At 54.2% G+C, this 24,259-nt stretch overlaps 3 protein-coding genes across 16 annotated transcripts; 2 read left to right on the forward strand and 1 right to left on the reverse strand.

The window, feature by feature from the left end:
• Positions 1–112: 112 nt before the first annotated feature.
• On the forward strand, positions 113–17,156 carry LOC100540564 (scaffold attachment factor B1-like). 9 transcript variants are annotated; one of them, XR_014880148.1, is made up of 25 exons: positions 113–572; positions 978–1,065; positions 2,046–2,110; positions 2,207–2,485; positions 3,591–3,653; positions 3,891–3,918; positions 4,817–5,315; positions 5,744–5,793; positions 6,134–6,234; positions 7,110–7,259; positions 7,360–7,460; positions 8,363–8,508; positions 8,842–8,930; positions 9,429–9,565; positions 10,137–10,427; positions 10,925–11,062; positions 11,731–11,770; positions 12,288–12,406; positions 12,913–13,025; positions 13,230–13,296; positions 13,871–14,016; positions 14,734–14,924; positions 15,374–15,498; positions 15,738–15,922; positions 16,526–17,156. XR_014880148.1 is itself a non-coding variant. In XM_085211771.1 (22 exons), exons 1-22 carry the CDS (start codon positions 384–386, stop codon positions 14,462–14,464), a joined length of 2,997 nt encoding a protein of 998 aa, XP_085067897.1. In that variant the 5' UTR covers positions 113–383; the 3' UTR covers positions 14,465–14,479. The 9 variants fall into 9 exon arrangements, 3 of the variants coding, with proteins under 3 accessions (XP_085067897.1, XP_085067898.1, XP_085067899.1); XR_014880147.1 differs by having other exon boundaries at positions 16,617–17,156; XR_014880149.1 differs by lacking the exon at positions 15,738–15,922 and having other exon boundaries at positions 16,617–17,156.
• Positions 13,660–19,348, reverse strand: MPND (MPN domain containing). 5 transcript variants are annotated; one of them, XM_085211778.1, is made up of 13 exons: positions 19,208–19,348; positions 17,971–18,191; positions 16,928–17,155; positions 16,192–16,342; positions 15,998–16,082; positions 15,824–15,920; positions 15,680–15,752; positions 15,539–15,615; positions 15,286–15,454; positions 15,146–15,216; positions 14,883–14,972; positions 14,446–14,538; positions 13,660–14,300 (listed from the first exon to the last, which is right to left on the reverse strand). In XM_085211778.1, exons 1-13 carry the CDS (start codon positions 19,212–19,214, stop codon positions 14,214–14,216), a joined length of 1,449 nt encoding a protein of 482 aa, XP_085067904.1. In that variant the 5' UTR covers positions 19,215–19,348; the 3' UTR covers positions 13,660–14,213. The 5 variants fall into 5 exon arrangements, 3 of the variants coding, with proteins under 3 accessions (XP_085067904.1, XP_085067901.1, XP_085067903.1); XR_014880153.1 differs by having other exon boundaries at positions 14,446–14,558; positions 15,146–15,234; positions 15,824–16,082; positions 16,185–16,342; XM_085211775.1 differs by having other exon boundaries at positions 15,146–15,234; positions 15,824–16,082; positions 16,185–16,342.
• An 8-nt stretch (positions 19,349–19,356) lies between these two features.
• STAP2 (signal transducing adaptor family member 2) lies at positions 19,357–24,255 on the forward strand. 2 transcript variants are annotated; one of them, XM_085211779.1, is made up of 11 exons: positions 19,361–19,588; positions 19,703–19,774; positions 20,482–20,577; positions 20,784–20,840; positions 20,924–21,045; positions 22,369–22,509; positions 22,612–22,681; positions 23,243–23,339; positions 23,556–23,723; positions 23,808–23,885; positions 23,983–24,255. In XM_085211779.1, the coding sequence occupies exons 1-11, from the start codon at positions 19,529–19,531 to the stop codon at positions 24,042–24,044; spliced, it is 1,023 nt and encodes a 340-aa protein (XP_085067905.1). In that variant the 5' UTR covers positions 19,361–19,528; the 3' UTR covers positions 24,045–24,255. The 2 variants fall into 2 exon arrangements, with proteins under 2 accessions (XP_085067906.1, XP_085067905.1); XM_085211780.1 differs by lacking the exon at positions 20,482–20,577 and having other exon boundaries at positions 19,357–19,588.
• The last annotated feature ends 4 nt before the right edge of the window (positions 24,256–24,259 follow it).

Genomic DNA, 24,259 nt, shown 5'->3' on the forward strand with positions numbered 1-24,259 from the left:
CGGAGGGAGGGGGAAGGCGGAGCCTGAGGGAGACGCGAAGTGCTACGGAATGCTCCGTGCGCGCCTGAGGGCGGCCCGCCAGCCTCTGCGCATGCGCCTGCTCTCTGGGGCGCACTGCAGCTGCGCGGCGCCGCCGATAGTACAACTGCGCATGTGCAGTTAGGCCCAAGCGTAATGCTGCGCATGCGAATCTCCGGAGCGGGCGGCATCTTTCCTGCGCATGCGCAGCGCCCCTCACTCGGGGCTGCGGGCTCTCCGCGCGTGCGGGCTGCGCTCGCTCCCTCCCTCCCCTTCTCCTCAGTGCTTTCGCCACCATTTTGTGTTGTGACCGCGCTTCGCACCGTTGTTTTCACCCCGTCGTTTTCAGTCGAAACAACGGCTCCATGGCCGAGAGTCAATCAGCGACCGGGCAGAGCGAGTACGTGTCCCTGAGCGGGTGCGGAACGCCGAGTTCCGAGCCCGAAACCCGTCGGCTGAGCGAGCTGCGCGTGATCGATCTGCGGGCGGAGCTGAAGCGCCGCAGTTTAGATAGCGGTGGGAACAAGAGCGTCCTGACGGAGCGGCTGAGGAAGGTGAGCGGGAGCGCTGCCATGGGGGGGGAACACACGCTCACACGGCGCGTGCGCGGCGCTGAGGGGAAAATGGCGCCAAAGCGGCGCTGAGGGCAGCCGGGCTGTGAGGGAGCGGCGGGGCTGCAGCGCTGTGTTGGGCGCTGCGAGAGGCTCTCTGTGGGATGCAGGATTTGGGGGTGGTATAAAATCACGGAATATCTCACGTTAGAGTGGATCTGCAGGGGTAGTTGTACAGCTGTTAAGGTTGGGCTCGATCTCGGAGGGGTCTTCCAACCCGCTCCGCTTGGAGGCTCGCAGTGCCACATCTCTGCGGTTCTGAACGCCTCCAGGCACGCGGATCCTCCCTGCTGCAGCTGAAGGCCGTGCCATCCCTCAGTAACTATCGCCGTCTGTTCCCCCCCACAGGCCATCGAGGAGGAAGGAGGGAATCCTGACGAAATACCCGTGATCTCTGAAAGCGCAATGAAGAGAACCCCAAAAAGAAACAGCAAAGGTACAGGGGGTATAGAGAGGATTTCTACCCCTCTTTTCTTTGGGTTTTCTAATAGTTATTACCCATTAATAACTCATTAGCAAACTATTACCCATTAATAACCCATTAGCAATCTTGCTATTTTTTTTTCCCCCCTCAATTTGCTTTTCCTTTTGGAAAAGTGCTCAGTTTAATTGTAGCACTGCTGCTGAACGTTTTGCAATCGTGCTTACCACATTTGGATACAGACAGTTTTCCTTCTTATCATAGAATGGCCCAGGTTGAAAAGGACCACAATGCTCATCCAGTTCCAACCCCCTGCTCAGTTTAAAACCATTCCCCCTTGTTCTATCACTGTCCACCCACGTAAACAGCTGTAGACTGTTCATTCCAGAGCTTAGTCTGAAATAACACGTTGCTGTCTGTCAGACTCATAGAATCCTAGAATGGCCTGGATTGAAAAGGCCCACAGTGCTCATCCAGTTCCAACCCCCTGCTGTGTGCAGGTCACCAATCAGCAGCCCAGAGCCACATCCAGCCTGGCCTTGAATGCCTGCAGGGATGGGGCATCCACAGCCTCCTTGGGCAACCTGTTCCAGTGCCTCACCACCCTCTGGGGGAAAAACTTCCTCCTCAGATCCAACCTAAACCTCCCCTGTCTCAGTTTAAAACCACTCCCCCTTCTCCTATCACTATCCACTATTCTTTTTCCTTTTTTTCTTCTTTCCTGTAAACACCACTGAAAAAATGAACATTTGAAATAAATAACTGCAATTTCTACTCAGTCAGATGTAAGGGGTGCTCAGTGGTGCTGCTCAAAACCTGTGTCAGGGCTCACACTGTGCTGTCTTACTGGTATAGAAAGCATGAAAACACTCGATTTTGGAAACTGAGGAAAAAATGGATAGCCAAGTAGGATAGAATACTTGTAATGATGAAAATATGTAACTTGAAAAATATATATTTGTAACTTTTTATATTCTAACAATGAATGCAATTAGGACGTAGACCAGATGAAGAGGGAGCTGAAGACAACGGCCTGGAAGAGGATTCTGGAGACGGGCAGGTATGCAGAGCTGTGCTAGAAGTAAAGAAATAACAGCGTTGTTTCTAAGCTGCAATGACTTCTATGTATGCTTTTTTTTTTTCCTTTCTTTTACAGGAGGATCTTGAATCAAGTTTGGATAACTTGCAAGATATTGACATGATGGATATAAGCGTGTTAGATGAAGCTGAAATAGATAATGGCAATGCTGTAGATTGCGGAGAGGATTACAGTGCTGATCACATTCTTGACTCACTGTCTGATAGTAAAGAAAATGCTGATGCAGAAATTAAAGAACTTCCAGATCAGCCTACAGACTATGCTGTAGGGAACTTGGAGGCATCCCCACAATTTTCAGAAATTAAAGAAGAACCAAGAGAAATATCAGTAATGATGGTATGCATCTCTTCTGTGTGTGGAATCAGATTCTTGTTGTTTTATGCTTGTTTTGTTTTTCGAGTTCAGTAGTGAAAGAGTCGTTAAGGAGTAGTTGGAACCACTGGGGGCTCTCCTGCTTCTCTCCATCACTGCTTTTTATTCCTTTACATGTTTGGGGAAATACGATTCTTGATTTTTTTTAAATGCTTTGGTGCTTTTTATATGCATCCTATATACGTGTATGTCACATCTAGTCTGGGAAACAACATTTTAATAATGTTTTGAAGTCACTTTATATTTCCATTCTTATCTTCATATCTTTCCTTTACTTAAAGACTTATTTGCCTCTGTATGTTTCACCTCCTCAGCTGCACAGCAGCATACATGTATTCTAGATGCTTTTTTTTGTCAAGAGACGGCCTTGCACTTAGGAAGTTTTACAGGTATTTTTAGGTTGTTTTTTTTTGCCTGTTGCCCTGACTTTACCACGGTCCTCATTTCTGCTAGAAGATGTCTTTCCTTAAGTCAAGTGCTTACCTCCTGAAATGTTCCACAGAATGCTTGAAGAATGCTGTTTGTATGCAGTCTGATGGGAGGTACACCCCTTGTTCCATCAGCCTGGTCTGTGAGCTCCCCAGATGGGTACTTTTTTCCTCCATTCCCATCTCTGGAAGTTACAGCAGTAAACTTAGCTCTGTCCTCTAGCATTCCTTCCCCTTACCCCCAAGACAAACGTGAATGCTGAGAAAGCAGAGGTTTTTCTTTTTCAGTGAGGAAAGTGCCAGAATCTAGGTCAAATCCTGTAGTCTTTTCTCAGCATGTACTTCTCTGCTCGCTGAGGTTTCTTGGTTCTCTGTTTGCCACAGGGTGTAAAAGAAACGCTGCAGTAAGAATTGACATTCTTAAAAGATTTCTGTGATGCATCCCATATTTCAGAGGTAGTGAGGGCTTCAGTGGCAGCCGTCGGTCGGGTTTTAACCTCATTCCTTTTTTTGGGCACTGGAGATCTTTGTGTAACAGTTAGCAGTGAAAATCATTTCCAGCCTTGGATTTCTCATCCAGGTTTCAGTTACAGTGCCATTGTTTGATAGATAACGAGGTGTCTGTTCTGCACTTTCTCCAGATGGAGGTGGAAGACGTTGGAAACAGTTTTGATGCCGCTTCATCTGAATTAATTGAAATAAAGGTAAATTGTGACCTGTTCTTTACAAATGAAAAGCTGTAATACGTGTCATATCATCTTCGTAGGGAATGGAAACCATAAAAAGTAACATTAAATCTTCTTGTGAGAAGTCTTTTTAAAATGCAGTGGTTTCAAACCTGAAATCAGGAGAACCACGGCAAGGGAAAGGGATGTGTTCCATGCTGGATAACATCTTGGCCTTCTGTTGAGTACTGATATTTCTCTTCCCCTTCCCCACAGGAAATTGAAGAACTGCCTTTGGAGCCAGGTACTGTTTATAAAAATATAAAAAAAAAAATATAATCGAGGGCTTTAAAACAGTTAAATTCTTCATTTAATCTTTTTTGTATCCCTGTTTCCTTTTAAATTCATTACTGTAGTGTACATTATTATGATGGAGAATCCAGGTTATGCAGGGTCATAGAGATTGGAAACCCAGTCATATCACCAGATCTGTGGATGAGAACTGTTTGGAAACGTGCATTTGACGTGATGAAATCGTTCTGTAGAACTGCAGAGGAGGTAAAGAGCGAACCTTAAAGACACGAAGGTTCTGAACCTAAAACAGATCTTGTGATATCACGCTGTACTCTAGTTCTGTGAGCTTAATACAGGAGCGCAGGGCATAGGAAGCTGTGGTACAGAACAGAGGGTAAAGAGTGGCTGGACTTTCAAAGGAGGAATACAGTGCTGTCATGGAACGTCCTACAGATCACGTTTGGTTTCTGGACTGCAAACACACCCGTCTGCTGTCAGAAGAAGCCCAGGTTTCATGTTGGACTGTCTGCTAAAAGAATGCCGCAGAAAACTGGAAATTGAACTCTGAGTGCTTTGCTGTGTTAAGCATCTTGGACTTTGGAAGCCAACTAGAGAAGAAACAGAGCGGAATGATTCCACGAAGAGGATCAAGGATGAGCAGAAGGTTTTTGTTAAATCTGGGGGGGGATTTTTCTTCCCTGTTAACGTGTGAGGGCTGATGCAGTAGTGTGTCAGAGTGCAGTGAGCATAGGACTTGTAACACTGTGTACACTAGGGTTTTCCAATCTCTGTGTAGCTTAGCCGTTCTCTTGGTGTTAGTGTGGCAGCCATGCCAGTTCCACGTTTGTGATTGCTGTATTTCCCTGGTGATTAAACCTTGTGCCATTCTATTCCTGTTAAATCCGTAGAAAATGAGAAAATACTCGACATTTTGGGGGAAACTTGTAAATCTGAGCTCCTTAACGAAGAAACCTCCGAAGCGGAGCAGCCACATGCACAGGAAGCAAGTAACGTGGTGCCAGGCAAGAGGCTAGCAGAGGAAGAGGACGCTCTTGCTGCCGCTCAGTCGGAGGAAGATGCTTTAGATTTGGACAGCAAATCGGCACAAGCTATGGCAAGGAAGGAGGCAAAGCGTTTAGTTGTAGCGAAAGGGGAGACAAGTGAACAGACAATAGAGGAAGAGAAGCTGGACTCTGACTCTGTAGGAGTAGAGAGCGTAAGCGATCAGAGTAGCAAGCGCTGCCAAGGCCTGGAAGCCTCTAGTGGGGAAACAGCGGAGAGAGGCGCAGGTGCGGAAGGCAAAGATAGCAAAGAAGATGCCAAGAAAACAGAAGACAAAGCTAATTCAGAGGAATCCCCCGCTACTAAAGAGTCCTCAGCCAGTGAGGGCGGTGATCAGAAAAAGAGGTTTGTTTTTTCTCCGTTATAGACCAGATGCTATCTTTTGTCACGGGTCGTTAAGTGATGCCAATAAGCCGTTTCCTTCAATTGGCCACCACGCCTGCTGAAATTGTAGCCTATTCCTAAAGAATCGGTTTGATTTCTCCTTGTGCAGAATTGTTGTTGTTGTTTTAAACGCAGAGGGTTTGATTTCTTTCCTTCCTCAACCTTCAAAGGTTGTTTTCTTAAATTACTCTGATTTCTGTCATCTGCAAAACAGCATTAATTGTCATCTTAAGTATCCAAGTCCCATATTTCCAGTCACTCTTCCAAAAATTTGCAGTGGTACTTTTTATTTCAGAACTAATTTGTACTGGTAGGTATAAAATTCTAGTGTACAACCTGAACTTACTTTATCTTATGCTTGGTTGAATAACGTGTTGTTTTGTCTTTAGCTCTGCTGAGGAGGACAAAGATACAAAGCAAGCCTCCAAAGATGAGAAAGGTGGGCTGTTTTCCTTCACGAAATAAAAACGGTATCTGAAAAAAGTTTGTTTTGTGTTAACACTTAATATTTTGTCATTCTTTTCAAAGTGAGTGCAATGTAAGGAGGCCTGTGTGTAGGTGAGAACTCACTTAGGCTATTCAGATGTAGAGCTCTAAAGTTAATTGCTGAAGGCTGCAGTTTATGTTCTGATTTTAAGTGGAAATGTTCTGGAAGCAGTGAAATTGACATTGTGCTGAGAGGTTTAAGCAGGAGGGGAGGAAGTGGAGTTGTTTTCTCACTGTTGTGTTCTTGCTTAAATGGTTGTGGGTTGGTTTTTATGTTATTTATGTTCCCTCAGGCCGTGCTGGCAGTGGTTCTGGCAGGAATCTGTGGGTCAGTGGCCTCTCATCCTCTACAAGAGCAACAGACTTGAAGAATCTCTTCAGCAAGTATGGGAAGGTGCGTGGTGGGGTGCAAGCTGATGTGTTTCATGGGGTGACCTGGAGCTTCTGGTCACTTAGCTTCTGGTTTTTCTAATGACTGGCTGGACCGAGTGTTGAACTCTTCCTGTATTCTATTCAAACTCTGTCTGAAAGTAATAAATCTCATAAATAATGTTGTCTGTGATGGGAGAAAAGGAAAATAGTGGTTTTGGAGGATCTCTGCTTAGCTGCTCTAAAATACAGGCAGTTCAGGATGTGAGCGTAGCACTTACAGAGGGGAGCTCTGCAGGACTACCTGCCCTCCCTCCTGCCTCCCTGGGTGTGACGTGGATGTTTGTGTCACTGCACGCTTACCCATAGGCATCTGGGGATAGAAACTGACAGAGATGTCTCCTAAGAAAAGACAGATGAATTGTATTGTTTTCCTGCTTGCGTATCTTTAAGTCAGCTACCTGCTCAGCACCTTAAAGACCAATTTTGAGCTGTATCATCAAATCAGTCCCACAATTCTGGGCAGCCTGGTCTGGTGGTTGGCGACCCTGCACACAGCAGGGGATTGGAACCAGATGAGCGTCGTGGTCCTTTGCAACCCAGGCCATTCTGTGATCTCTTCCAAGGGTATTTTGTGAAGTCAAGCTTAGTTGAGGCACTTTTAGAAGCCTGTGGGCCCAGCAGTGTGCGTGCCAGGTTAAAACAGAACCCATCTCTGAAACGAGCTTAGCACTGCTGTCTTGGAGTGCCAGTGAAGCGTTGTATGCCAAGAATGTTTCCTCTGCATTAAAGCTGAGTATACACTCTGCTATCACCAGCAAACAGAGCTGCTCACAGGGTTAATTAGAGTTAATTTGCCCTTGTTTCTACAAACACAATGCCTTTTTTTTCCCCCTGCAGGTGGTTGGTGCAAAAGTGGTGACAAACGCTCGCAGTCCCGGCGCGCGCTGCTACGGCTTCGTGACAATGTCCACATCTGAGGAAGCCACCAAGTGCATCAATCACCTGCACAGGACAGAGCTGCACGGGAAGATGATTTCTGTGGAAAAGGTCGGCGGTAGCTCTCACGTGGCAGGATGTTGGAACGAAAGGTGGAATTTTAATGCCTGTGTTTTATTGTTAAAAAAAACGCTTCTTGCTGAAATTCTAGGCCAAAAATGAACCAGCTGGGAAAAAGCCTTCAGACAGAAAGGAAGGCGAAGCACGGAAGGAAAAAGACAGGCACCATTCTGCAGATTCCAAATCTGAGAAGTAAAGTGTTTTGTGTGTTTTGTTTTTTTTTTAATGTGTATTTTCCTGTGTTTAAAGACTGCTCATTTGAAACCCAGCCACATGAGAAAAGGGGACAGGAATTGCAGCGAGTCCTGATTTCTTGCTTGCTGCATCTGGAGTGAGAGTCATACTGGAAGAATAGCCAGAAGTGCATCTTAATAGGCTGTCTGTTACAAAACAGGGAGAGTTTTAGTGTTCTGTAACAAAACACACCAGCTGTGTGAGATAATGTCACAGCAACCAATGTTTTTTAATCAGAATTTTGTCCTCTCATCTGGTTTGGATTTGTTCTGCTCGTTGCTGGTTGGACTAAATGGTCTTAGAATCATTAAGGCTGCAAAGACCACTATGACTGCACTGACAAATCTTCCTGGTAACTTGACAGTTTTCTGATAGACCGAATGATGAGTAAGCAGTGTTCCCATATTTTGTTTTTCACATGCCCTTTTTCTTTTGAAAGAGGCATTTTGCTTTACTCCCTCATAAAGCAACCAGAGATCTGGTAAAGGAGCTGCAGGCTGAACTCCTCACGTCAGATGCACAAGTATTTGTTTCTGAAAGCTTCTCTTGTAGGGGAGCTCAGCCTGAGCCCCTTCTCCCTGTGCCCTGCATGAGCTGAGCTGCAGCGGAGAGGATTTGTGTTTCTAGCTCTCACTCTCCAGATCCTGAGAAGGATCATCTGTAGTTTCTCACTTTCAGGCTGCCTTAGCTCAGTGTTGTTTGCTGCTCTGCAGCACGTGCACAAGTACAGCCTGGCATGCTGTCAGTGCTGGGCAGCAGGAAGTGGTGTTAGGAATGCTTTTTTCTTTTGACTGGATCAGTAGGAGTGGTTACTGAGCACTTTTCGTCAGGTCTTCTATTAAAGCAAAGTTTGCCTGCAGGTCTGTTGGTGTTAAAAAGGAGGAGAAGGCCGACAAAAAAGACGATGCGAAGAAACCTGAGAAAGATTCAAAGGATGAGAAGGAAGGGAAAGAGAAAGAGGAGCAGAAGGCTGGAGCCTCCGATCGATCCAGGGCGAGCAAATCAGGTGTGTTGACAAATATTCTGCTTTAAGGTGTTGATGCAGTGTGAGCAGCTGTGAAAAAGTTTGTAGTTCAGTAACTTTGGCGAAAGTGTGCGTTCTGCAGACATCAACTTAAATTTGCTTTCTTGTAACCTCCATCTCTGCTAGAGGGTGCTTCACTGAGGTGTTAGGATAGATTCAGTGCCCTTTCCCCCAGCTTGCAGTTTTAAATCATGGATACGTTCTTGCACAAGTCATCAAGAGCCCTGGTAAAATAATATCCTGATGGCTTAAAATTCTTTCAGAAGTTTTGAACATCTGGAGTATTATTTATTCTTGTGTGCCTTTGCTTTCTAGCAAGTCGAGGAGCTGAGAGGACAGTGGTGATGGATAAATCTAAAGGAGAACCCGTTATTAGTGTGAAAACATCTGCTTCCAAAGAGAGGGTAAGCACGACTTCGAGGACACTTCTCTGTAAAAGCAGGTGTGAATAACCTTACCTGTGTGATGGCTGCAGGGTTTTTTGCCTCGGGTGTGGGGAGCAGTTGAACTTTAGCAATGTTTTAGGAAGCATTAAGGAGTTAATTGTGCTGTGAAGGAAAATGCTGGTGCCTCACCTCGCAGTCGCTGCTGCTGGAGCTGAGGAAGTAGAAATGTAATTTGACAGTGGTGTTAAGATGATCCATTTCGAGTGTGGTGCCCGGTGACCTTTGCAGCGCTGTATCATTTACCACCAGCACAAGGCAGGTCATGTGCCTCTAATATTTATATGCACTGACACTCAGCAGGAGTTCTAGCCAAATTCTGGGTGCTTCTCCCTGACTTCTGTGTGTAATTCACCTCCGGGAGGGCGGGAGTGTTCCGAGTCGAAACAAAGTGGGTGTTTTGCTTGGGAGTTGTGGCTGGAAGCGTTCAGCTAAACGTATTGCTTTGATTTAACTCAGAGCACAAAGAGCCAGGACCGCAAATCTGAGAGCAAAGAGAAGCAGGACATTTTATCATTCGATAAAATCAAAGAGCAGCGCGAGCGCGAGCGGCAGCGGCAGAGGGAGCGTGAGATCAGGGAGACGGAGCGGCGCCGGTGAGTGCTGGGGCTCTGCTCTGTGTGTCCTCAGCTCTGCTTCAGAGTGGGTTCTGTGTGGGCCCTTCCACGTTTGTAGCTCAGGTTGCCGTGATACCGAGCTGTTGTGCAGAGTTGTGAAGGTTTTTTTGTACCAAAATCCATCATCTCTAAGCTTGTGCCTCTGAGGAAGCTGTTGTGGGCGATCGATTCTCTGGGCACCCCCAGTGTTCTGCTGAGGCAGAATTGAATGCTCCTAATGTTTGTGTTCTGCCTGAAAGTTTTGAAATATCTCCTAAATACTTCGGTTCTCAGAGCTCTGCGTTAGGACACTTCGTGCTCTACCAAAACTTTCTCAGCCTGACTCAGAGTAGGTGCTGCCTTACTGATGTAGGATGCTTAACTCCCCTTGGGCTCCTGTCAAACAGCTTTGGTTTGGTTTGGTTGAGAAGAGAGAATTTATATTTAATCATATAGTGAGAAGAACGTATCTTCTGTTTTGAAAGGTGAACTAATAGAAGCACCCAAAGCAAGCAATAAAGCCTTGATCTGAGATAATTGACTGGAAAACAAATGTCTTGTTTTCAATTAGAGAGAGAGAAAGGCGAGAACGAGAGCAGCGCCTTCAGGCCATGCACGAGCGGGATGAAAGGCAGAGGCTGCAGAGGGAGAGGGAGAGACTCGAATTTCAAAGGCAGCGTCTGGACAGAGAGCGCTTGGAGAGGGAGAGATTGGAGAGGGAAAGGATGCACATCGAGCAGGAGAGGAGGAGAGAGCAGGAACGCATCCAGAGGGAGAGGGAGGAGCTGCGGCGTCAGCAGGAACAGCTGCGCTACGAGCAGGAGCGGCGGTCAGCAATGAGGAGGCCTTATGATGATGGCAGGTAACTGCAATGGGATACCAGGATCTGGCCACTGTTCTGGAGGATGCAAAAAAACAGTGTCAGGCTGTGCTGGAGGAGGTTTGGGTTGGAAATGAAGCAGAATTTCTTCATGGAGGGAGTGGTCAGGTGTTGGGAGTCCCCATCCCTGCGGGTATTTAGGACGTGTGGGAATGGCGGGGGGGGACGTGGCTCAGTGATGCACCCATTAGGTTATGCTGATGGTTGAACTTCATCTTGAAGATCTTCTCCAACTTTGGATGGTTCTGGGAATCTAAACTGTAAAGCAGGGGTGCCAGCAGGAGGTGCTTGTTCTCACGTCTGCCCCTGCTGAGGGTCTGCTTTTTGTGGTGGTGTTGCAGCCAACTCCGGTCCTGAGGCTTTAATTACAAATCAAAAACAACTCTTAAAATGATGGGATTGCTTGTGGGTTGACCTCAAGGTCTCGCTCAAGAGATGAAGAAAGAAACTCTGTACGAGGTTGGTTTCCTTTCTTGCAGGCGGGATGATCCATACTGGCCAGAGGCGAAGCGGATGGCGCTGGATGACAGATACCACTCTGAGTTTGTGCGCCAGGACCGCTTCCATGACTTCGACCACAGGGATCGTGGCCGGTACCAGGATCATTCCCTGGACAGGTCAGCACAAGGCAGAGGTTCTTCTTCCCTGAAGGAAACTCAGTGTCTTTCTGCTTTACTCGTGGCTTGAGCAGTGCTGACAACAAACAAAGGAGCCTCGTGCTTTTCTTGCATCTGATCTCATGCACACTTGAGTCCTGTGCCTGCACCACTCAGTGTGTATCACAGGTCTGCTGTGCCGAGGGCACTCCTACACTTCTCGAGGTGTACGGATGTCTGACTTGTGAATCCAAGTGAATTCATCCGAGATGTACCAATTTCCTATTGCTGTAACGCTTTCCCTACTCCTTCACAGCCTAGCTTACACTGACTTTAACTCCACAGTCTGCAGAAGTGCTCTGCACAGCTGTGGGCACTTCGGGTTGCTCTCTGAGGAGCTGTGGGTGGAGCTGTGCCACTTTAGCTTGTAACTCATTTCTATGCTGGTAGGTTCACTCTGTTCCTCCTTGGCTCCAGGTCTGGCCTTGTCCTGCTGACCATGACTCAGTGTCACCCGAATTACTCCTTGCTATAAGTCTCACTTTGGTCTCTTCGTATGAAATCAAAACTCATTTCAGTATGTTACAGCTGAACAGGTGCTGGGTTCTCGGACTTACAGCCTTCCAAATACAAAAGTGCTGCTTACGGATTATGACTGTTGGTGTAACTGAAACTTCCTTTCTTTCCAGAAGAGAAGGTTCAAGAGGAATGCCAGACAGAGATGGGCAGGTGGGTCGCATCCACATCATGGCTTCATTTTACACAAATTCCAAAGCAGAAGCAGCACAGTTTTACCTGTTCTTAAACGGAACTGCTGCTGGGATTAAGGCGTGCGTTCATCAGTGAGTCCTGAGTGCTGGGAGCTGTGCTGGTTGCTCTGGCCATAAGGTGACGTGTGGTGACAGATTCCTGACTCAAAACCCTGGGTCTGTGATGTGGCAGCACTGTGAGGGTTCCCTTCTCTAACACTCACCAGGATGGTGTGTAGAAAGAAAAAAAAAAAAAAAAGTCTGCCCTCAGCTACAGGTGGTGCTGTGAAACCAAACCGGTGCTGTGAAACCAAACCGGTGCTGTGAAACCAAACCGAACTGCAGAAGGCGCAGCAGTGCAGCCAGCAAAGCGTGGCACAGCTGCTGCTTTATTTTCTGGAGCTGAATGCCACAGCAGGCTGTGAGGAGCTGCAGTGTTGCCGTTAGGGAAGGAACGGGGCCGAGCTGACGCTGTGACTGTCCTGCTTGCCTTGCAGCATTACCCCGATGAGCGGCACGGCCCCGAGCGGCACGCGCGGGAATCCCGCGACGGTTGGGGCGGTTATGGGTCCGAGCGGAGGATGAACGAAGGGAGAGGGATTCCCCCACCAACCCGGTTAGTGCTCAGCACACGAGGGAAGCGTTGTGTTGGTGCTTCGTTCTCACGGCGGGTAAACCTTCCGAGGGCGCTGGTAGGAGCGCGGCGTGAGTCCTTTGTCCTCGTGGTTCCTTTGAGCCTCTCTCATCTGGATGCACGAGGAATTTAGGGGTGAAGAAGGGCTCTCCGTAAGCAGCTTCCCTTTGACTGATGAGGCTCAGTGCTGTTAGGTGCCTCGGGGGCACCCAGAGTAGCACTCATAGTTAGAACTCGGGATTGAGCAGGTGGAGGTAATGGGGGAGCTGAGACGTGCTGGTGGTTTCTCTGCAAGTCAGCAGCCAGGCTGGATGTGTCCCAGGTGCGGAGTGCAGGCACACCGACAGGGGAGCAGTGGTTGGTTGGTTGTTCCACATCTAATCCACTCTGTTGTACGCCAAGCACGTGGGTCTCTCTGCAAGTGATGCCTCCTGTGCTGACACACCGATAAGGGACGCACCTAGAAGATTTTCTTTTATTTTTTTAAGAGATGGACGTGACTGGGGAGATCATGGTCGAAAGTTAGAGGGGCATCAAGATCGTTCATGGCAGGGCAGTGTGGCTGGAGGAATGATGGGACGGGATCATGAGAGATGGCAAGGTACACTTGCTGCTTCCCAGTGTGATCGTGGTCTTTCTATCAATTACTGCTGCTGAACTTCTGGTGGTAATTAAAGCCTACAGACCTTAACAGCGTTACTGAGAAAGCAAATCAAACTGGGGACGATCTGGCTTTTCTGGTAGGACAACACAAAGGCCTTTTCTCCTCCCCCCACCGTTTTTTTTTCTCTTGTTTTGTGCTCAGGTGGTGATCGAGGCACGCCTGGTCAGCAGGGACCAGGCCATGCGATGCACCGCGGTGGGATGGCAGGGTAAGGAGCTGTCACCCCCTTACCAACAGCAGGCCTGAATCAAAGCAAAGCGCCCAAAGTGCAGAGCCATGCTTTCAGATTCAACTCAAGTATGGATTTGCAAGTAGGAGGGGGAAAAAAAAAAACACCAAACCCAAACAGAATCAAATGTTGTGAGATGTGCGGCCACCTCTTGCTTCTCCTCCCGTTCCCAACCTGTCTGCTCTCCTTTGTAGGCGTGGAGGATTCACACAGGGCCCAAACCACAGCCAGGTGGCACCGAGTGCTGCAGTGCAGGGGGGGTTTGCAGGCCAGGAGCGGGGACACAGAGCGACCGAGCCGCGCTTCGCCCGCCGCTACTGAGAGCGCTTTAATACACAGATCTATAGACATAAATATATATTTTTTAATACAAAATGACAATGGTGGTGAGTTTTATTAAGCAACTTGAATTTGTGATGACAAAAAAGCAAGACTGCTGCCACATCGTAGCCAAATGCTCTATCAGTTCAGCTGATTGGTTTCCTTTCTTTGTTATGAACGTGTTCTTGGTCGGCATTGAAGTTTCTGTTAGTGAAACATTCCATTTTTCCAGAACAATAAAAGCAGTTGATGGTGAACAAACGCTTCCTTCTTCCCGTGGTCTTTGTCAGCGTGGGTGTGGAACCAAGAGAAGTTCTGCTTGCAGCTCTGAGCTCTGGGACAGAGGGACGCGTGCACGTCTGTGTGTGTGTGAAGGAGGTGAGACAGGTTTCCTCATTTATTTCTCCGTGCTTTGTTACACGATAGAAGCGTTGGGCCCCCAGGAGCCCCCCACTGCCCTGCCCTGTGCCCCCAGCTGCTGACTCTGGTCCTTCCGTCGGCTTCCCAGGCGCAGCAGGCGATGCTGCATCCCTGCAGTGCTGCTCGCAGCCCCTGCTCCCCATTGCAGCTCCTGCTCAGCTGCTGTGCCTCAGCAGGCCGTAGATCTGCTCCAGGATGTGGGCAAAGCTCTGGTCCTTGGGGCTGCGAGAGGCCAGGGAGCCCTGCAGGGAGGAACGCGGCTCTGCTCGCTGGGCTCACCCTATGCACTCTGCTTTGCTCTGCACCAGGGTGGAGTAAAACCCAATTAACAGCTCGTGGGAGGAGTGGGGTGGGTAGAGCTGAGCTCGCAGAAAGCACGCTGCCCACCTTCAGCTTATCCAGGTAGGTCTGGTCCTGGCTCCACAGTTCCTGGAACTTCACCAGGTCCGGGGCTCCTTTGTAGAACTCCACCAGCAGTGTCTGGGGATGGGGGCAGGGGGCTGCACTGGGGCTGAGTGCTCCTTCCCCGGACCCCCAGAGCAACAAGGATAGAGGAGAGATTGTCCCCAAGGGGGGGACAATGCGGGGCAGGGACACAGCCCTTGTTTGGGGGTGAGAGGGTGGTGACACTGGAACGGGTTGCCCAAGGAGGCTGTGGATGCCCCATCCCTGCAGGCATTCAAGGCCAGGCAGAATGTGGCTCTGGGCTGCTGGTTGGTGACCTGCACACAGCAGGGGGTTGGAACTGGATGAGCATCGTGGGCCTTTGCAACCCAGGCCATTCTGTGATTCAGTGACTATGACAGCTCCTGCCCCACGCTCACCATCTCCTGCAGGACGTCGTTGGTGAGGAAGCCATCCTGGATGTAAGCCACCTCCACATCCATGGGGATGCCATAGTCGTTGGGCCGTTGCTGGATGAGAGGGGAGTGGGGTCACTTATGGGGTCACTTATGGGGTCACTTATGGGGTCACTTATGGGGTCACTTATGGGGTCACTTATGGGGTCACTTATGGGGTCACTTATGGGGTCACCCATCCGGCACTGCACTGGGACGCCCCTGAGGAGGCGATGGGAGCCGCTCACCTCAGGCGGTGGCATCACCCAGAAGGGCGCAATCTTGGACTCCACACCAGGGTTACCAGCATAGTACGGCCCTGGGAGGAGAGATGGGGCTGATGTGGGGGGGCTGCGGCCCTGTACCCCCCCCAGGGCTGGGTACTTACCGCAGATGAGGGCCAGGCAGGGCTGGAAGCCGTTGCCACTGCCCTGCAGTTTGAGCTGGTAATCCATCTGCGCGTCGATGTCGTGCAGGGAGGGCAACGCGGGGCCGAAGGGGTGGCTGTGATACCAACCCACCAAGGACAGCCCCCGCAGGAACAGGCTCTGGCAGATCTGGGATGTGCGGATAACGTCGGACCCCCCCCACGTCACCAGAGGTGTGGGGGCACCCGGGGGGGCGATGGGGCCTTGCATTACCTCCTCCTCCACGGCACCCGCAGCCTCAGCATCGCCCAGGCGGCTCCGGCATGGGAATGCGCGCAGCACCGTCAGCACTGCGGGGACGTGGGGGTGGGTGGCTGTGCCAGGGGCTGTTCCCCCCTGTCCCCCATTGCCTACGCTGCGTGTTGGTGTCCCAGCGGCCCCCCAGATAGCCCACAACTTCACTGCGCGTCAGGTGGCTGTGGAAATCCTAAAGGAAAGAGGAATGCGCCGAGGGAATCCTAAAGGGATCCTAAAATCCCGAGAGGGGAGGGGACGCACCAGCAGCAGGAGGACGTTGCTGGAGATGGCCACGTTGAAGGGCTGGAACTTGTTAATGGCAGCAAAGGACGTCACCTCCACCAGGGTCTGTGGGTTCCTGTAAGAGACACAGCCCCGCTCCCCCCGGCCCTCCCCACCCCGAGGGCTGACCGAGGTGATGGTGGGGGTCCCTACCTGGCTGCGTCGCGTGTGCCCAGCATGCAGTAGCGGACGGGCGCCCGGGCTTTGCTCTCCGGCCTCTTCCCCGGGGGGGTGGGCTCTGTACAGCAGTGCACAGCACCCCGTTACCACCATCACGTCCCCATTACCACCACCGTAACCCCGTTACCACTCACTGCAACCCCGTTCCTACCACCATTACCCCTCACCCCGCTCTGCTGTGCCGCGGCCCGGCGGCTTCTTGCTCTTCTCCTCTGTTCTCTTGGTGGCTGCTGGCTCCGGTGCGGGCGTTCGGCCGTCCCCAGCCTCCTCCTCTTCCTCCTCGGGCAGCTCATCCTCCTCACCCTCGCTGGGCAGAGCCTGGGGCAGAGCACCAGGAGGGGGCTGAGGGCTGTGCCCACCCCAGGGCCCCACGGGGAACCTCCGTGGTGACATGGATGGGAAAACCCCGAGGCTCCTCCTTGGGACACCTATGGGAGCACCCCGAGGCTCAAGGGCATCTCCTTGGGGACACCGAGGGGGACATCCCAGCTCCATTCTCAGGGACACAATGGGGATCTGAGACATCTCTGTGGGGACACCACAAAGGACCTCCTTGGGGACACCTATGGGGACAACCCAGGCCTTTCCTCAGGGACATCTGTGGAGACCTGATGCACCTCCTTGGAGAAACCCATGGAGACACCCCAGGCCCTGGGATACCCCAAGACTTCACCTTGAGGACACCCACATGGACCCTTTGAGACCCCTCCCCAGTCCCCAGGGCACCTGCTTGGGGACACCCACAGGGACACTCCAGGTCTGTCCCTGGGGACACCGTCGGAACCCAAGGCACCTCACTGGGGACACCCCAATGGAGATCCTTGGAGACACCCACGGGAACCTCCCGAGACCCCTCCTCAGGGACACCCCAGCCCCTCCTTGGGGACGCCTCCGGGTTCCCACCTCATCACTGGGTGCGTGGGGCTGGTGCCGCCGCAGCCACGCCGCCTTGTACTGGTCCAGGCGCTGCCCCTTGTAGCGCACGGAGGCCCAGCCGCAGCCCGACTTCTTGGCAGGGTTCACCAGGCGCTTGCAGTGCGTGGCCCAGGCGCTGGGTGAGCCGAACACCTGCCCTGTCTCCTGCCACGTGATGGCCCCGTCTGCACCCAGGTCCCCCACGAACTTCTTGCCCTGGGAGGAGCGGGGAGGGCTGATATGGACCGTGTCCCCATCCATGTCCTCACCCTTGTCCCGCCCTGTCCCCATCTGTGTCCTCATCCATGGCCCCATCCGTGTCCTCACCCATGTCTCTGTCCGTGTCCCCATCTTTTCCTCATCCATGTCCTCACTCATGTCCCCATTCATGTCCCTGTTCGTGTCCCCATCCCTGTCCCTATCTGTGTCCTCACCCATGTCCCCAGCTGTGTCCCAATCTGTGTCCCCAACCATGTCCCCATCCGTGTCCCCATCCATGTCCCCAACCGTGTCCCCAACCATGCCCTCACTCATGTCCCCATCCATGTCCCAGCTGTGTCCTTGTGTCCTCAACCATGTCCCCAAATAATGTCCCCATCTGTGTCCCTCCCCGTCTGTGTCCCCATCCCTGTTCCCAACTGTGTCCTCACCCATTTCCCTATCCCTGTCCCCATCCGTATTCCCAACCATGTCACCATCCGTGTCCTCATCCGTGTTCCCATCCATACCATGCCAATGTCCCCATCCATGTCCTCACCCATGTCCCCATCACCATTGTCCCCATTCATTTCCCCACCTACATCCTCATCCATGTCCCCATTGCCATATCCCCATCCATACCCACGCCAATGTCCTCAGCCATGTCCCTATCACCATGTCTCAATCCATACCCAACATCCCTGTCCCATGTCCTCAACAATATCCCCATCACCACGTCCCCATCCACGTCCCCATCAGTGTCCCATCCAATGTCCCCATCCACGTCCCCATCCCCACATCCCCATCCCCACCCACGTCCCCACTGCCCTCACCAAATAATAGATGGAGAGGACCCCACGTCCCGGTTCCAGGAGCCCATCACGGAGCAGCACACGCAGAGTGATGCCCCGACGTGTGAGCACGGCCCCCCGGGACCCCCCCGCTGCCCTGGTCCCACTGTCAGGTTCTGGCTCAGCCTCATCCAGCCCCGGCTCCAGCTCATCCTCCTCCTCCTCTGCACACTCATCCCCACTTGGGGAGGCGGCCGCCAGCGCTGTGGGGTGGGGGGACAGAGACTGTGTCACCCCCAAGCCAAGTGGGGAAACCCCAGCTCTTGGGGGCAGCGCCTTTGGGTGACCCCAACCATGGGGTGGATATGGGAACGTTGGGGGTGTGAACATAGAGGGGATGGGAAGGGATGGGGAGAGGGGATGTGGGGACATGGGGATACAGGGGGATACAGGGGGACAGCAACATGGGGATATGTGGATTTGGGGTTGGAAGGATACGGGGATATGGGGACATATCCAGTGATATAGGATTATGGAGATATGGGGATGTGAGGATGTAAGGAAATGAGGATAAGGGAGCGTGGGGATGTGGTGATCCAGGGACATGGGGACATGATACAAGGGTATGGGGATGTGGTGACAAGGGGATACGGGGACACGGATATATGGGGATATATGGGGATATATGGGGATATATGGGGATAGAGATACGGGGAGAAAAGGACATACGGGGAGATATGGGGATATGGGGAGATATGGGGAGGGATTTGGGGAGATATGGGGAGATATGGGGATACATGGGGACACGTGGATAAATGGAGATATGCACATAGGGGATATGGGAATATATGGGGAGATATGGGGAGATATGGGGACATGGAATATATGGGGATATAGGGGGATATATGGGGATATGGGGACACAGGGATATATGGGGATATGGAGAGATATGGAGAGATATGGAGAGATATGGGGATATGGGGAGATATGGGGATATGGGATACATGGGGACACGGGGAGATAAGGGGATATGGGATATATGGGATATACGGGATATACGGGATATATGGGAGATATGGAGATATGGGAACACAGGGACGGCACACACGAGGCTGAGAGGCAGCGCGGGGAGGGGACGCAGGGATTTGGGGGGGGACACACAGTGAGGGGCAGCCCCCCCCCCCCTCCCCCCCGGTGCCCGCATGCAGGTGTGTGTTCCCCAATCCCCCCCGTTCCCCCCACGCCCCGCAGTGCCCCCCCGTTCCGCTCCCCCCGTTACCTGCCATGCTCCCACGCCGTTCCCCCCCCCGCGTCGTTCCCACGTGACGGGGCGGCTCCGCGAGCTCCGCCCCCAGCCGAGCGGTGCGGGGGGGGGTTGCGGGGTGGGGGGGGGCACCGCACACCGGTACCGAGCGTGGGGATGGGGGGGGGGGGTGGGAAATAGCCGGTGCTGTGCGGGCGGGGCGTGTTGCGGTGTGCCGGTGTTGCGGGGCGGGGGGGGGGGCTGTGGTTGGAGGTTGGGGAGCAGCGGGCGGCCCCGCAGTGCCCTTCGCTCCGGGCGGTGCCGGAGGTGCGGGAGGGGCTCCGCAAACGTGGAGCCATGGCCCCCCCGCCGCACTGCTATGAGGGCTTCGTGGAGGTGCGGGGGCTGCGGGATCAGGTGCGGAGCGGTGACCTTCAACCCCTCCCCCCCCCCCGCTCCCTAAAGGTGTGCGGTGTCGATGCCCCTCCCGACACCCAACCTGTCCCCCCCCCGTCCCGTCCCGTCCCGCAGAGCTGCAGGAGGCGCTGGGCCGGGCTGCGGGGGGCGACGCTGTGCTTCTATGGGGCGCCCAGAGAGCAGCAGGTGCGGGGATGGGGGGGGGTCGCGAGGGGAGGGGGGGTCACGGGTTGGGAAACCCCCGGTGGACGTCCGCGGGTTGAGAGCTGTGGGGTGGGGGAGAATCCCGGGTGGGGAAACACGAGGTGGCACTTCTTTTTTGGGGGGGGGGCGGTCCGAGGGTGGGACTCGGAGGATGGAAATCCCCTGGTTGGGGATCTGTGGGGTGGGGGACACATGAGAGGAGAACGCTGGGATTCCCAACACTGGGAACTCCGGGAGCTGCTCAGGAGTTGGGGACCCCCCCAGCATTGGGACCCCTGGTGTGGGAGCCCCCCCGCGTGGGCACCAACAGACTGGGAGCAGTGGGGTGGGAGCGATGGGGGGGAGGGGGATTGCTGGGACACCCCTGGGTGGGGACCCCCGAGGTGACGCTTTGCTGGGGTGGGGACCTCGAGGTCAGGACCCCCCCCCGGGGTGAGACCCCTCGGGTGGGGAACCCATGGGAGGAGAAAATTGAGGTGAGAGTAGGTGGGGTCCACAGATGGGGACCTCTGTACCCCCCATCTCGAGACGTGGGGACCCCCCTGGGTGGTTGGGACCCCCCTCCCCCCCCCGGGCAATGCAGAGTGGGCGCAGTGTTGGGACCCCCAGACTGAGACCTCTCCCAAAAGAATGGGGGGGGGAGGGGGGGGCACTGGGGGCCACGGCTCGGTTCCCCCCCACCCCCCCAGCCCCTGGAGCTTCTGGATCTGGATGAACTGGTGGGGGTACAGAAAGAGGGGGGGGCCCTCGTTCTCCAGCTGCGGGATCAGAAGGTGACACTGAAGGTGAGGAGCGGGGGGGGGGGCAGGGGGAGGCAGTGGGGCTGGGGGAGGACATGGAGGATACTGGGTTGAGTGGGGGGGACACAACGTCCTTGGGGGGGGGCTGGGGAGTGAGGAATGGGGGGGGGGGCAGAAAAGGGAATTTGCAGATGTGAGGGGGGAGGGGTGTTAGGGTTGGGGGGGGACTCACGACCCCCAGTCCCTTGCAGGCAGACAGCATGCAGGCACAGGAGATGTGGCGCGGCTTCATCCTGACCATGGCCAAGGTTGGTGGCTGCCGGTGACCCCTGCCATCCCCCCCTGTGTCTCAGTGTCCCCACATCGTGTCTCCCCCCCCACACACACACAGATGGAGGTGCCCACAGACCTGGAGCTGCTGCCTGGGCACATCTTCCAGCTGTCGGAGGCGCTGCGCCAGGAGAAGGAGAACCGCTGGGGGGCACGGAATGTGGGGACAACGGCAGTGCCCCCGTGAGTGGGGGTCAGGAAGGGGACCTGAGGTTGAGATGGCATGGAGTGGGGTGACATGGAGTGGGGTGACATGGAGTGGGGTGACATGGAGTGGGGTGACATGGCATGGCTTGGGGGGACGTGGCATGGCTTGGGGGGACGTGACAAGGCTTGGAGTGGCACAGCGTGGTTGAGGTGACACTACATGGCTTGGAGGGACATGACACGGCTTGGGGTGGCATGACTTGGGGTGAAACTGGCTCAGATGGACATGGCATGGCTTGGGAGGACGTGGTTTGGGGGGACATGATATGGCTTGAGGTGACATGTTGCAATTCCAGGTGATGTGACATGACTTGAGGTGGCACAGCATGGCTTGGGGTGTCATGATGTGGCTCCGGGTGGCCTGGTGGCATGGCTTAGGTTGACGTGGCATGGCTTGAAGCGGCACAGCATGGATTGAAGTGACGCAGCGTGGCTCAGCTTGACATGGCACAGCTTGGGGTGGCATGGTTTGGGTGACGTGTAGCAATTCAAGGTGATGTGACACGGCTTGGGGTGACATGACATGAGTTGAGGTGACATACTGTGACTCGAGATGACATGGTATGGCGTGGGGGTGACATGCCATAGCTTGGGTGACATGGCTTGGGGTGACACTATGGCTCAGGTTGACAAGGCATGGCTTGGGGTGACACTACATGACTTGGAGTGATATGACATGGCTTGGGTGGCATGGCATGGCTTTGGGTAACATTATGCCTCAGATTGACATGGCATGGCTTGGGTGGCAGTACATGGCTCAGGATGACGTGGCATGGCTTGGGGTGGCATGGCATGGGGTGACATGGCATGGCCTGGGGTGACACTATGGCTCGGGATGATATGGCATGGCTTGGGGTGACGCTATAGCTTGAGATGGCATGGCATGGCTTGGGATGACATGGCTTGGGGTGACAACATGGCTGAGGATGACATAGCATGGCTGGGGTTGACATGGCATGGCTTGGGATGGCATGGCTTGGGGTGACACTATGGCTTGGGATGGCATGGCATGGCTTGGGGTGACTGTGGCTCGGGATGACAAGGCATGGCTCGGGATGACATGGCTTGAGGTGACAATGACAATGTGGCTCGGGATGGCATGGCTTGGGGTGACATGGCATGGGGTGACAATGTGGCTTGGGGTGACATGGCATAGGGTGACAACGTGGCTCAGGTTGCCACGGCATGGGGTGACGTGTTGTGCCTCGAGGTGCCACGGCACGGCACGTGGCTCAGGTAGGCTGGGGGTGCTCGCAGTGACGCGTTGCACCCCGGGGTGACCCCCCCTCCTCCCCCCAGCATGCCCAGCTGCTTCTTCGACGTGTCGCGGGCCGAGGCCGAGCGGCTGCTGGAGCGCAATGCGGGCGGTGGGAGCGTGGTGCTGCGACCTGGTGGGCACGGCCAAGGCTTCTCCGTCAGCACGCGGCAGGTGCTGAGCGGGTGAGCGGGGTGGGACCCCCTCCTGTGCCCAGGGTCGGTCCCGGGGTCGGGGTCTCCTTGGTTGGGGTTGGTGACACCCGCTGAGGTCGCCTCCCCGGGCAGCGTTGCTCTGCTGAAGCACTACAGGGTGGTCAGCGTGGGAGACGGGTTCCTCGTTGACGTCGATACGCCGGTGAGCGCCGTGGGTCTGACCCACAGACACCCACTGTGCCCCCATGGGATGGGACCCCCCCACGCACAGCTCTGGGCTGAGGATCAGGGATTGGGACCCCTCCCTACCCACAGAGGTGGGGCTGGGATCCCCCTGAGGGATTGGGGCCGGGCAGCCCCACAGCTGGGACTAAAGGGGTGGGAAAGCAGGGGATCGGGACCCCGGGGGGCTGGGGCCCCGAGGATTGGGATTTATGGGACTGGGACCCCTGGGGGCTGGGACACGAGGGATTAGGAATCCCAAGAGATTGGGACCCGAGGGATTGGGGACTGCATGGCAAAGATTTATGGGATTGGGACCCCCAGGGGGCTGGGAGCGAAGCGACTGGGACCCCCCCAAACCAAGGAACCCCACAGCTGAGACCGAAATAGCAAAGAACCAGGGGACTGGGGGCTAAATGGCAAGGATTTATGGGACTGGGATCCCCTCTAGTGGGGCTGAGGGAGCTGCAGGGGGTCCCGTGGTTGTGGGTGGGTGGGTGAATGGGGATGGGGGGAATGACCCCATATCCTCTCCCTGCAGCATCACTGCTCCTCGCTGGACGAGGTGGTGCAGTACTTCGTGGAGCAGAGCAGAGGCAGCCTGCAGCCCCTGCACCGGGAGTACAGCAATAGGCTGGGTGGGCACCGGCGGGGGGCTAAGGGGGGTGGCTGGGGCACAGGGGGTTCTGCAGAACAGTGGGGGGGGGGGGATGTGGGGCAGGGGAGGGCAGTAGAGGAATTTATGGGGGGGAGAGGGGGGATCATTGGGTTGCATGGGGTGAAGGGGCTGCGCGATGGTTTCTGGGGGTTGGGGGGGGGGGCTGAGGGTCTCTGATGCCCCTCTTCTGCCTCAGAGTTCGTGGAAGCAGATGGTAAAAGCTCGGAGGTGACACGGCAGCCATGCAAACCCCCCCCCTGCCCCCCCGCCTCCCCGCACGCCCCCACGGCGCAGCCCCGCAGGCTCAGGGCCCCCCCCCCACTGCCAAAACCAACAGCGACCCCACGGCACGCAGTGAGAAAAGGTGAGCGTGGATGGGGGAAACTGAGGCAGATGGGGGAAGGGGAGGGGGGGGAAAACACTGCACCCACACTGCTCTCCCCTGCAGGTGCCGGCAGCCCCCCCCGCTCAGCTCCACGTCCGACCCCACGGCGCATCCCACCACTGCCCCATGGGCACAGTGCTGGTGAGGGGGGGGGCTGGAGAGGGTTTTGTTGCGGGGGGAGGGGGGGCAGGAACCCAGAACGTGGATCTACTTTGCCCCACTGCCCCCCAACCCCCAGCAGACATCACAGAGGAGCTGGCTCAGAAGCTGATGGTGCGCCGTGCTCTGAATGAGGACTGATGGGGGTCAGTGAGGGGGGCGTTGGGCTGGCTGCCCCCTCCTTCCCTACCAGCTGTGGGAAGGGGGTCCGCCTGCCCCCCCTGACCCCCCCCATGCTGCCTGGCCTCGTGGCAGGGGCTGCCCATGGGGTTGGGTTAGAATACTGGGGGGGCACACAGCCCAGCAGCAGCTCATGATGGCACTACAAATAATAAAGCTGCTCATCCCACCACCCC

Source organism: Meleagris gallopavo, chromosome 30 (assembly GCF_905368555.1).
Source record: "Meleagris gallopavo chromosome 30, MGAL_WU_HG_1.1, whole genome shotgun sequence".
Taxonomy (NCBI): Eukaryota; Metazoa; Chordata; class Aves; order Galliformes; family Phasianidae; genus Meleagris; species Meleagris gallopavo.

Excerpts from the sequence above, each read along its gene's own strand:
- MPND (XM_085211775.1), bottom strand. Across the intron at positions 17,156-17,970 it reads TCCTCTCCATCTATTATTTG|GGCAAGAAGTTCGTGGGGGA; the intron begins GTGAGGGCAGTG and ends CGCTCCTCCCAG. Across the intron at positions 15,753-15,823 it reads GCAACGTCCTCCTGCTGCTG|GATTTCCACAGCCACCTGAC; the intron begins GTGCGTCCCCTC and ends TCTTTCCTTTAG.
- LOC100540564 (XM_085211771.1), top strand. The coding sequence starts at position 384 with ATGGCCGAGAGTCAATCAGCGACCGGGCAGAGCGAGTACGTGTCCCTG. Across the intron at positions 1,066-2,045 it reads CCCAAAAAGAAACAGCAAAG|GACGTAGACCAGATGAAGAG; the intron begins GTACAGGGGGTA and ends GAATGCAATTAG. Across the intron at positions 8,509-8,841 it reads ATCCAGGGCGAGCAAATCAG|CAAGTCGAGGAGCTGAGAGG; the intron begins GTGTGTTGACAA and ends TTTGCTTTCTAG.
- STAP2 (XM_085211779.1), top strand. The coding sequence starts at position 19,529 with ATGGCCCCCCCGCCGCACTGCTATGAGGGCTTCGTGGAGGTGCGGGGG. Across the intron at positions 19,589-19,702 it reads TGCGGGGGCTGCGGGATCAG|AGCTGCAGGAGGCGCTGGGC; the intron begins GTGCGGAGCGGT and ends CCCGTCCCGCAG. Across the intron at positions 23,724-23,807 it reads ACGGCACGCAGTGAGAAAAG|GTGCCGGCAGCCCCCCCCGC; the intron begins GTGAGCGTGGAT and ends TCTCCCCTGCAG.